Raw genomic sequence first — 12733 nt, 5'->3', positions numbered from 1 at the left:
GGTTTTATACCCATGGTATTTAATTTGATCTTCACAACAACCTTTTATGCAAGATTTTAAAAATCACTTCATGTTTAAGGCGTCTGAAGCAAAAAGCAGAGCAAGAAAGAAATGGATGGGATCTTTTTTCTACTCCATTGAGCATCTTCCTATATCCAAATCCTTGACAGAAATGTTGAAAAGGACCTCCAGAGGCCAGGCTGACCTGGATTCTTACATAGCACTGACCAGTTCCACCGAGAGTATAATTACACAACCCACATTATCATTATGTCCAAAAGGATGGCACAAAAGAGTCACCTGACATTAATACTAGTTCCATGAGAGGTAGAGAGCACAACTGAGGATTGGCTCCCTGGAAAATTTCTACTTGTCTATATCCACAAAGGGACTGTCATATTAACTGCTTAAAGACAGGTCTCCCTCTCCTTCAAAATCCCCATAAGGATCACGTTTTATTATTATTATAGTTTAGCACATCCTATATACCACATTGTATGTAATTGCTTATGTACATGTCTTACAGCTAACTTCCTGTTATTCATCTTTATTACACCCAGCCCGCTGCTGTCCATGTAGGGAGGCACTTGCATTGGTAAAACACAGACTAATTCAAGTGAATGTTATTTCAACATTATCTGGCTCCCTTCCAAAGCCACACTTGTGATTAGGAGGCACAGACCAATGCCATATTCATGCCAACATGACTGATTAAAACGTCCTTATAATTGACTTGGTCCCAATGTCCTGCTGGTGCTTAGGTTTTTGCTTATTAAATTGGCTGTCACAGGAGCGTTTTTTCATGTGTGTTTTGATCAAAAAATTTCCCACAACAGGAAGAGAATACATAAAACTACTTAATAATGTCAATTAATACAGAAAATAAGTGATCAATAAAACTAAACATCTGACTATAGAGCTTCAAAAAGAAAGAAGAAAAGACTAACGAACAAGAATATAGTGCTTTACCATTTACAAATCTTTCATATACATTCTCATGTGACCTCACAACAACCCTGTGAGGTAGGCAGCACGGATAGTACCTTTTCATTTAACAGATGGGAAAATGAGTCTCAGAGCAGCTGACTGGTGTGCCCAAGATTCTACAGTTAATAAGGAAAAAAAAAAGTATTAATATCAGTCTTTGGCGTAAAAATTCAGCACACAACCTCCCCTTATACTTGCCCTACCTACTTCACAGGGTTAATGAAGATCAAATGAATCCAAGGCTACTTTGAGGGGGAAAAGCACTATTTTATTATACCCACAAACTATATTTTCCCGTGATATCTGGCTCGGTGCCCTTCTCCTTCCAGCTTGTGCATGAATCCAGAGTCTTATATTGCCTCTGTTCTGTGCTCAACTAAGCGACTAAGTAAGGCAGGGGAAGAGTACGATCCTGTTTAAAGTTATATAAATGACAATCAGGGTAACTACAATTATAGCAAATTGAAAAGTAACAAAGAAAGGCCAATGTGCAATTCAGACCCACTGACACAGAGTAAAGCAAGGCGACTTTATCAAGTAGGGCATGATTGCATAGAAGGAAAGAGTGGTGTCAGAGTTCACACTGGCACACACACACACACACACACAGTTGTCTAAGGCAAGTGGTGGAAAAGAGGAGAGATCTGTTCCGTTACATAAACGAGCAGAAGGTTTGTAGGAACCCCTGCAGAAGCATCTTATCTCACACACACCTGTCCAGCTGCCTATAGAATAGAAACACAGTGTCACTTTCCTTCCGAAAATGATTATACCTGTGCTTGTATCCTAAACTAATCCAAGAAATACTCCATCTTAAACTTCCTTGGCTAAAATATTACCAGAACCATCATTCTTCATCATACTGATAAACAGAATGTCTTTAGGGTGATGAATTAAATAGCTGTTTAGATTATTTTTTCAGGATTCACTTTGGATTCTTCTGCTTTTAAGACCCAAAGAAAGTTATATTGAGTTTTTATTGGTGATTCTAAATATGTGTTTGAACAGTTAAAGTGTGATAGGTGATTTTTTTTAACATATTAAAAGAGTTCTATAGCATCTGTTCAGAAAAGATTATACACTATACAAACTATTCAAGTCATACAAAACCATTTTTCATTGTCTTTTCAAGTGAGAAGAATTCTATTCAGCACGCTTCTCCTCCTGAGGTGGTTCATACTGAGCAAGCTATGGGGCAAAGACAGAGGAGTTAAGGTGAATTGTATTCTAAACTGGGCTAAAAAAAATACTTAAAAGTTATGAAACTACATAACTATTAAGATTCATTTTAATCACTGAATCAGTATTTTATTAAATCCTATCCTTCTTAAACCATTCATGCTTTAAGGCATAATACAACCAAACCCATAAAAGCTCTTTTCACATAAACGTTTAAACTTAATGGGAAACCAGAATTTAATGCCAATTCAAGAGTGTACTGCTCAGAAACTTCATCTATAATAATCTTATCTTCCAAAAAAAATGCCATGGCTTTACTGAATTTTCTAAAAAGTAGGGGGGAAAAATTATGCAACCTGTTTATCTAGCAGCTAATGTCTTTGATGTTAAAGTCCCAAAGAGATTACTGGACTTGAACACTGTGGAAATCCCTAAGATACTGCTTTTTGTGGTATCAAAGGAGGAATTGAAGCCAGGACCTCATGCACACAGCTCACTTTCTTTTATGCTAAGTTATGTATCTCTGCTCAGGGCTGGAGCGATAGCGCAGCGGATAGGGCGTTAGACTTGCATGAGGCCAACCTGGGTCTGATTCTTCCGCCCCTCTCGGAGAGCCTAGCAAGCTACCGAGAGTATCTCGCCCATACGGCAGAGCCTGGCAAGCTACCCGTGGCATATTCAATATGCCAAAAATAGTAACAACAAGTCTCACAATGGAAACGTTACTGGTGCCCGCTCAAGGAAATCGTTGAGCAACGGGATGACAGTGACAGTGACATGCATCCCTGCAAGAACACAACGCTAAGATTAAGCCTTTCCAATCAACTCTGGATTTAAGAAACTAATTAGACTTCATGATTTTTAGTTTCTTCACTTATAAAACAGTTTCACTTATCTCACAATGCTCCTGAGAAGATAAAACACATGAGAAATGCCTTTAGTAACGTAGAACACGTCATATGATTCAACATGTGGTAAAACCACCAACACAGACCTGACTAATTTGAAGTTCATTAAAATTCTCACAAAGGTTTGAAGAAAAACTTCAGCACTGGACAAAATGAAGTGCAAACTAATTTACAGAGCTACATTTAACTCAGGGCTACCATATAAAACTATAAACATACTTGGCACTGCTCAACTCTACAAAGGCACTAATACCACTCAGAAAGCCATGGCCCTATACTAACCTTCTTATACCAGCTGCCCCAGACTTTAAACTTGGAACCATTAACTTACAAGCTGCATCTCTGTGTTCTTGACCAGTTTGCTTGTCCTATTTAGAATTTGTCTGTGGAATTTCTAAGTAGGTATCAGTTCTGTCTCACAAAATCAGGATTAATATTCACCCTTCTCCCTCCTCTACTGTCCCTCTTATTTAGGTTTTACTTATAGAATCATTAAAGATGTTTAATGAATTCTCTTAAGAACTTTACCTTTGTTTTCAGTTTTTTGTTTTCTTCTACAATAGCTTCATATTTCTCTTTCGTTTCTGCCAATTCTAGACGAAGCAGCTCTATTTCTGGATTTTCTGGGGTAGCAGCTCCTAAGTGATGCTTTAAAAAGCTATTTTTAAAGTTAAGAATTTACTCCTTAGAGCTGAATGAAACAATAGCCAGAATAGCAACAATCTCACCAATCGGAACCACACCACCCTACCCCCAGCATTTACTCAGAGACCATCATTCAAAAGTCAAAAGAAAGTAACTTTTTCAACAATAAAACTTTTCTTAAAGGCTATTATCTATGTGAAACAATAAAAGATAAAAATAAGAAGGCCTTTTTCTGACTTAAGAGAAAAATTAGAAGGATACTCCAAAGCACTATTAGGTTTCTCTGGTTCTTCATATAAGGCTACCAACACTGCAAATCAAAAGGCAGAAAAAAACAATTAAAATCTTGATATGAACGACTGAAATTATATTGCCTAAATCAAATATTAAGTGCTTGATTTACATCAAGCACATTGCTAGGCCTTGTCCATATAATGGTAAACTGAGAGTAGGAGCTCTGTTTGCAAGGAACTTTACTGCACAGTATTTCCTGAAGTGGGAAATACTGTTCCCTTGGGAAGTGAAATGACGGGGATAGTGGGGGTAGTTGTAGCCTCAGATTATAACTGAGTGGCCAGCTCTTACCTTAGTTACTCTTTCCTCAGCCCCCCTTCTCTTGAAGCACCTAAATTTCTGTGATTGGTACTTATGAGATTGATAAAGTAGAAACATAATACTGTAAATATCAAGTTTCCTGTGCTTTCCTGTAGGTGAAACATATTTTCTTTAAATCAGGTAAGAACTGTATACTCAGTGCTCTCCTTTCTGCCTTAGCAAGGACTTTCCAAGGTTGATACAGCATTCAAAATAACTAAAAAGTTTGCCAGAGTGATAGTGCAGCAGGTAGAGCATCGTCTTGCATGCAGCCCGACCACAGTTCAATTCCTGGCAACCCCAAGGGTCCCCCAAGTCCATGAGGAAGTGATCCCTGAAGGCCCTCACTGGGCCTTCACCATAAATTGAGTACCTGCATTTCTTTGATCAAAAGAATTACACGTATGTGATGGGAAGGAAACTGGGGGCATTGGTGGTGAGAAATGTATGCTGGTGAAGAGGTGAGTATTGGAACACTGTATAACTGAAACATTGTATGAATAACTTTGTAACTGTATATCTCACTGTGATTCACTGTATCACTGTAATACTATTGTTCATAGATTTACTCAAGCAGATGCTAGTAATGTCTGCATTAGTCCCAGCTCTGAGATTTTAGCAGCCTCTCCTTACTCATCTTTCCCAACGACTGGAGGCTCTTTCAGGGTCAAGGGAATGAGACCTGTTACTGTTACTGTATTTGGTAATACGCCATGGGGAGCTTGCCAGGCTTGTCACTGTGATTCAGTAAAATAAACAGTTTGAGGGGGAAGAAAAGGAAGTGATCCTTGTGCAGAGCCAGGAGGCAACCAGAAAGCACAGCACAGCCAAAACAAACCAAAGCAAACAAAACACTCTATGACAGAATATATTAGAAATAATTTCAAATCCTCTTGGAAATAAGCTAAAATAAGCCGAACTAAGTTATCAGAAGTTAAATGGATGAGTCAAGAGAGAGTACAGCAGGTAAGGCACTCTCCGTGCACAGGCCGACCAGGGTTCCATCTCCAGCATCCCATATGGTACCCTAAGCACTGCCAGGAGCGATTCCTGAGTGGGGAGCTAGGAGTAAACCCTGAGCATTGCCAGGTGTGACCAAAAAGAACAAAGAAAAAAAAACTAGATAGAAGTTATAAACCTTCCCCAGCACCACTGGGCCCTAGCATTGAACCATCCTGCTTGGTTAAGTATCAAAGCCAGTGATCCTCAAGATACCCCGCTCCCCAAGGTAAAATAAACAATAAAATTATAATCATATGTAAAGTACATATGTTTGAGGCCGATAATGACTTTTTTTGGTTATTTTTGGGAGGGAGCAAAGAGGGTCACACCAGGTGATGCTCAGGGATTACTCCTCGCTCTGTCCTCGGGGATCACTCCTGGTGGGGCTCAGAGAACATATGGGCAGTCAGGGAAACCCAAGTCAACAGCATGCAAAGCAAGCGCCCTACTCACTATATTATTTCTCTAGCCCCATAATAATGATATTTTAAATAGAACACCTCAAAGGTTGTCTCCTGATGTTATTTAGGAGACTGGAAATCGAAGAGGATTGAGGAATTACCAGTGGATGTGAGCAAGGGAAAAGTGGCATCCAACAGATTCCTCTACCTATATCCACAGAGCTACATATTTTCATTTACCTCCTACAACTGTGTCAGTTCTCTGCCCTTTCACATTCCATCTTTCTTCACCCACACCCTCCAGTCTCTATCCTACAGTTCCTGGAATTCTTGACAACACTGAGTACTTCTTCCAATTTCCACTCATATGTAACATGTGAGTGTCCTTCCTGCACACCCTATATACAAGGCATACGCACAGCTCTTTACTGCTTCACCACTTACCTGGCTATGTTTTATTCATAAGTTACCTCTAGCTCATAAACTATTATGTCTCCCCCAATTAAGGTACAAACTTGTAGAGCAAAAATTTTTATTCACCCTGTTGCTATCCTAGGTAGAAAACTGAATCATAGTTGTTGGGTTCTTTTTTCATAAATGATCTCGTGGACTTGTTTTTGGGGCTATACCAGCTGTGCTCACTCCTTGCTCTGCACTCAGGGATGATTCCTGGTGGGACCAAACCCTGGTCAGCAACTTACAAGCCTGCTGTACTATCACTCCCTCCCCAAAGTAAGTAGCATTTTAAAATCAACAGCTTGTGCTTGAAAACTGAAAGCTCTGCTTTTCTAGGACCCAGAATTATTCTTCCACAGTTTCCACTTAACCTGTGGTTTGGCCCAAGAGCAGCTGCCCAATTATTTCCCAAACACTTAACAAGCCTCTATGGACCCAGATCACCATCCCTCAAAATTCTTCTGTTCTACACCTCTGAAAGTCCCAGACAGTGTGTGGCATGATCAAAACATTCAAATTATTGCTGCTGAGCTAATGAAATATATCACAATCTGTTGGAAGTCTTCAATTTGAAGCACCTTATTAATCTATCTAGATATTAAACCCTGTGGAAGAGCAATGAAAATATAACCACTTTGAGTTCCTTTTAACTCTTAAAAGCTGGAATTCCACTTTATTTTAAAATCTACAAAGTAGAAATTTATATAGACTACCAAAGGAGGTTAAAAGCCCCATACAAATTGATTACGAACCACTTATCTGACTTAGCTATCTGAATTTGGTCATTTTTTCCAACTTCCCCTTAGCTCTAGGGAAACTATTAGCAGGGCTTTGAAAAACGTCACAAAAATTAAAGCGAGTGGACCTGGGATCCTGGGGTCTTTAGCAAACCTGCCCACTGCCGGCTGCTAGAGGCGCAGCAACGGAAGTTAGACTGCAACAGCTACAAGTTTCACTCTCGCCAGGAGTCTAGCATTAAGAGCGTGGCCCCTGACACAGGCGGCGACCAGCAGCCAGACGTCCGTGGGTCCCTCAAAACCCAGAGCCCACCCACCTTTCAAGAACCCCGCGACAGGTCCCACCTGTTTCCCTTTCGTCCCCCTGCCATGACCCCGTCAGGGAAACAGCGCCGAGTGGCACGACGAGGACACGAGGAACTGTCTCCTAGCCCATGCTCACCCTTGGTCAGCGTGTCCAGCACCCCCGACTTCTCCAAATACCTCCGGAACTGCTCGCGCTTCGAGTCTGCGGCCTGGGGAGATACGGCGGGTCAGTGGTCGAAGCCGGGTGCGGGAGCAGGAAGGCGCTGGAATCCGGCCACCCGCCTTCGCCTCGTTGCCTGAGCCCCCCCAAAACCTGCGCGCGCGTGCCCACCCCCGCTCAGAGCCGCCCAGCGCCTGGCTACCCCCCGCAAGCCCCCGAGCCACGCCGCGCCCCCCTCACTTTGTAATGGGCCATAGTGACAGCGGCAGCCGCGGAGCTGGCGCCCGAGACCGTGGCTGGAGGACTTAGGGCAACACTGCTCATGCGCAGAAGGGCGCATGCGCCTGCGCACTGCCTAGCCTCGGGCCGAAATCGCAGGGGTGTGGCCTGTTTCCATGGTTCCCAGGACGCTCAGAATGCCCCATGGAAGGCCGACCCGAGGGAGGCTGCGTAGGCCCGCCCCCGAGCGCCCGCGACAGCGAACATCCTTCCTCTTCCGGTCCCCGCCGCGATCTGGGGCGAGCTTTCGGGATCTCGGGAGAAGCTTAGGGCCCAACATTGGCTTCACGTGGAGCCAGCGGTGGGCGTGGTGCCTGGGGACTCGGCCTGCAGAGGCCGAAGGGCTGGGCTGCCTGTTGGGAGACGGGCCACCGGTCCTGCCTGGGGACGTGGGCATGAGTCGTGATAAGTGAGCGGCCGTCTGGACTCGAGGGCTTGAGGAGAATGTTTAAAACGTGTGGTCTTTGGGGCCAGCTTTTACTCTTGGAGTCTCCTTGTTTTGTGATTTGGGCCTCCGGAGGGCGAGCTCCATCCTTATTCGGTTCCGGATTGTTAACAGCACATTTGAATACTTGTAGTATGCCAGGCACTGTATGAAACACGTTTCTGAAAGACCGTCCTAGCAAAGGCGGGACTATAAGGAAAGTGGCCGGCTTGGGTGGCCAGTGAGTTGCAGAGCCTCAAGACTCCAGTCTGGGCACTAAATCGCGGAACAATAAAATAATAAAGTCATTAGTCATTTAAGATTTTATTTACTAGATAAACTAATCAATAGACATTAGTTGCTGTCTGTAAGGAAACCTAAATTAAATCCCAGAAACAAAATTGTGTCCAGAAATAAGCTCAGCAACTAAAAACAGAAATTATATGAATCATGAATGTTAAATTATTTGGTCCTTTCAAAGGAAAACCTTATTCCAAGCTATTAGCCACGATTCTGAATGTGATTTTTCCAAAATCAGTTTTCATGAATTCTGAAGGAACTCTAAAAGAAGTAATCTGGTATTATTTGGTATGTTTGTATCTTTTAAATTAAAACTACCTTGTCTCAAGGACCAAACATGACAGCCTCTCATTATCTGTATTGCACATCATAATACCCAAAGGGAAGAGAGGAGAGAGGGTGAAGAAGGAGAGAGAGGAAAAGTGCCTCTCATGGGGGGGAGGGGCAAGGGTTACTGGCGGTAAGAAATTTACACTGGCCAGGGGATGGATGTTGGAACATTGTATGACTGAAACCTGATCCTGAAAGTTTTGTAACTATGTATCTCACGGTGATTCTTTAAAAATTATTTTTAAAAAAAAAAACTACCGCTTGGGGCTGGAGCAATAGTACAGCGGGTAGGGCATTTGCCTTGCACGCCGCCGACTGGGGTTCAATTCCCAGCATCCCATATGGTCGTCTGAGCACTGCCAGAGGTGATTCCAGAGTTCAGAGCCAGAAGTAACCCCTGTGCATTGCCAGATATGACCCCCCCCCAAAAAAAAAAAAACAACTACCCTGTCACAGTTTGAAATCAAAACTTTTTTCATCCCTTTTCAAATACTTTTGCTCTCTTCTTAACAGTTGGTCCTAGGTGGTGGAAATAGTTCAAAGGGCCAGAGGCATGCTTTGCCTGAGGGAGGGTTGGAATTTCATCTGGATAACTCTACTGACACATGCACATCCCCTGCAACTCCAAGCTGAAAGTAGCTCCTGAACATAGCTGGATATAGCCCTTTCCCCCACCTCCTAAAAATTACAAGTTCCTAGAACTCTTCTTTGACTATGCTCCACTATCCTGCTTCTATGATAATAGTCTCCCAATGTCAAAAAGTCAACAGATGTTCAGATCTGAAGGTCGGAGGGAGCCCGCCTACCAATATGGTTCTTTGTCAGCAATGCTAAGTGGTTTGGAAGGTTAGCAGTAGAATCCCTGCAGGTTCTGACCAACTGAGGTTCAAAAGACAATTCTCTCAAAGAATTTGGCGTTTCTGGAATATCAAGTGGTTGGAAATGCACCTGTGAAGGAGGAAGTGCTCCGAACATGCCCTCTCTGAACTGGCCCTTCGCATTATCTTTAGGAGGAGACACCTGGTTTTCGTGTTCTGTAGAGGCAGGAAGCCACTCTGGTTTCCAGGTGCACTGAGGGGGCAGAGAGAAAACAGTCTGGGATGACTGCATCAGAGGTTTGTCCAGATCTCTAGGAACTGCTGACATAGACCAGTAACCTCTAGTGTAGTGCCTCCTTTTGTTGTCGTTGCCATCAACTGCCCTTTTTCTCCTAAACTCGTTACCTTCTATTCCAAACATTTTATGAGTGCTGTCTTTATTACTGGAGTCAGTATGCTGAGAAAGATTAGTACTAAATGTGCACCTCTCATTAAACACTACCGTTTCTTGTTCTTTCATAATGCATTTCTTACCAGTTGCACTATGTTTGTCAGAATCTGGCTGAAATGCAGGCAAATTCAAACTAGTGGATATTGCTGTGTGTGTTTGTATTTCCATTAACTGACCATAATCAGATACATAAGAGAGTTGCTTCAGTGAACTTGCATGTGTAGAATACTTGGCAGAAATTTGTTTTGACTTGTTCAGGTAGAATTTGTTATGTCCATCTTTCAATTTATATTGTCCCCAGAGCCCTCTTTTAATCTTCTTTAAACCTAGATAGAAAATTTCTAGAACATTTAAGAAAAGTGAAGCAGCAGCTATGGATTGCATAAATAACAGGAATACTGTCTTTTCAGTTGGTCTGGAGATGAAGCAATCAATTATATTTGGACATGGATAGCCATGACATCTAAATAAAGGCCGCAGGTGAAATCCATATAAAAGATATTGTCCAACCATAAACCCAACTTCAACTACAGAGAGAGTGAAAATGTGTATCACATAAGTACAAAGCAAGGTTCCTCTCAGGGGAGCTTTATTTAGTTTCTCTTCCCTCAGCAGACAAATTTCTTGCCCCAATTTCCTCTCTTCTCCAGGTGTTTCGAACTTTCCTCCCTCCAGTTCTGCTCTTATTCGAGCTTTCTTCCTCTGCCTCTCTTTCTCCAAAATGCTCAGGCGATATAAAGCATGGCCCATGTAAACCAGGGATGGTGAAGATACAAATATCACCTGCAAAACCCAGTATCTAATGAGTGAGATAGGAAAAGCCTGGTCATAGCACACGTTTCTGCAGCCAGGTTGTTCTGTGTTACAGAGGAAGCCAGTCTGCTCATCGTTCCAGACATCTTCTGCTGCTACACCCAGAACAAGCATTCTAAATATGAACAAAATGGTAAGCCAGATCTTTCCAATCGTGGTGGAGTGGATGTGAACTTCTTCCAGAATGCCTCCAAGGAAATTCCAATTCCCCATATTTATTTAGTTCATCATCTTAGCTTTGAACCCCAAGAGAGGGACAGATGAATTTCTCCATTCTGAAAGCTGTGTTATTTCTTCAAGCAAACCTGTGGTTAAATATGAACAAATCATCGCTTTCAGTTCAGCTGATTCTTCTACTTTTCCTTCTGAGAGTTGTGATAACCTATTACCTGTAATATAAGGGTCAAGAGACGGCTCAATGCTTTGCACCACCACATGGTCCCTTGAGCACATGGCCCCCCAAGCACCACTGGGAACTACATATTGTTAGAAATTTAAAATCATATTTAGATCTCAGTAAAGTAAAAATATAATATCTGGAAAATATTTAAATTAATATTTAAATCATAGCATTCAGGGAAAAAAATCATGGTGAGAATGTTGTCTAGTTCAGCTTCTACAGAAAGCAGTATGGAAATTTCTCAAAAAATTAAGAATGGAGCTTCCACATGACCCAGTGATTTCCTCTATTGGCATACCTCCCAAGAACACAAAAACATTAATTTGAACAGATGCACAACTCTGTTCATTGCTGCACTATTTAAAATAGCAAAGATCTATAAACAACACAAGTGATCAACAACAGATGAATGGGTAAAGCACTTGTGTTATAAATACACAATGAAATGATTGCCTTTTGCTACAACTTGGATGGAATCAGAGTTTGTCTTGTTAAGCAAGATAAATCAGGTGGAGAAGGACAAGATGCCAGATGATCCCACTCATATGGGATACATAAAGAAACAAAGGGAATAGACAATGGCATATGAAAACAGGCCTGTGAACTGACAACAGAACTGAGGTTACAGAGACCCAAAGGACAGAAGAATGACTAGAAAGGACATAAGGACAATGGTTGAGGATCCTGGGCACTTTGGTGGTGATGGAAGGAAAATACTTTTATACAATAAAAGCATAAACATTAACACTACTGTGATGTTACCTTAATAATAATAATTTTAGGGAACCAGAGATACTACAAGTACAAAAGTTGGGGCATTTGTTTTGCATGCTGTCCACCCTGGTTTGAATCCCCAGCATCACATATAGTCCCTAAGCTCCATCAGGACTGACCCCTGATCTCAGGGAGAGCCTGAGTATCACTGGGTGTGACCCAAAACACAGGGAAGAAATCTGTGTTTTTTTTTTGAGGGGGAGGCAGGGGTAGCCCACACCCAGCTATGCTTAGGGCTTACTCCTGGCTCTGCACTCAGGAATCACTTCTGGCAGTGCTGGGTATCATAGAGGATGCCAGTAATTAAACCCAGGTCAGTTGTGTGCAAAACAAATAACTTACCCACTGTACTGTCACACCAGCCCAAATTTGTTACTGTTTTTTGTTTGTTTGTTTGCTTCTTTTGGGTCTCACCCGGTCATGTTCAGAGGTTACTCCTGACTCTGCACTCAGGAATTACTCCTGGTGGTGCTCGGGGGACTATATGAGATGCTGGGAATGGAAATCAGGTCGGCCACGTGCAAGGCAAACGCCCTATCTGCTGTGCTATCACTCCAGCCCCAATTTGTTACTTTTTTTTAAAATTTATTTTATTGAATCACCAAGTGGAAAGTTACAAAGTTCTCAGGCTTATACCTCAGTTATACAATGCTCAAACACCCATCCCTTCACCAGTGCCCATATTCCACCACCAATAAAAACAAAAACAAAAACAAAAAAACCAGTATACATCCCACCCCTCACCCCCCAACCCCCCCCCCCGTGCGTG

General features: G+C 42.2%; 2 protein-coding genes across 2 annotated transcripts; both read right to left on the bottom strand.

Moving 5' to 3' along the window:
• MYCBP (MYC binding protein) lies at positions 1–8014 on the bottom strand. Its single transcript, XM_004614232.3, has 5 exons — positions 7616–8014; positions 7352–7424; positions 3981–4029; positions 3603–3732; positions 1–2175 (listed from the first exon to the last, which is right to left on the bottom strand). Exons 1-5 carry the CDS (start codon positions 7697–7699, stop codon positions 2131–2133), a joined length of 381 nt encoding a protein of 126 aa, XP_004614289.3. The 5' UTR covers positions 7700–8014; the 3' UTR covers positions 1–2130.
• A 1047-nt stretch (positions 8015–9061) lies between these two features.
• On the bottom strand, positions 9062–11811 carry GJA9 (gap junction protein alpha 9). The gene has a single exon (XM_004614230.2). The coding sequence runs from the start codon at positions 11001–11003 to the stop codon at positions 9483–9485; it is 1521 nt and encodes a 506-aa protein (XP_004614287.2). The 5' UTR covers positions 11004–11811; the 3' UTR covers positions 9062–9482.
• Between the last annotated feature and the right edge of the window lie 922 nt (positions 11812–12733).

Source organism: Sorex araneus, chromosome 5 (assembly GCF_027595985.1).
Source record: "Sorex araneus isolate mSorAra2 chromosome 5, mSorAra2.pri, whole genome shotgun sequence".
Lineage (NCBI taxonomy): Eukaryota > Metazoa > Chordata > Mammalia > Eulipotyphla > Soricidae > Sorex > Sorex araneus.
This window is presented reverse-complemented; position numbering and strand designations above follow the sequence as displayed.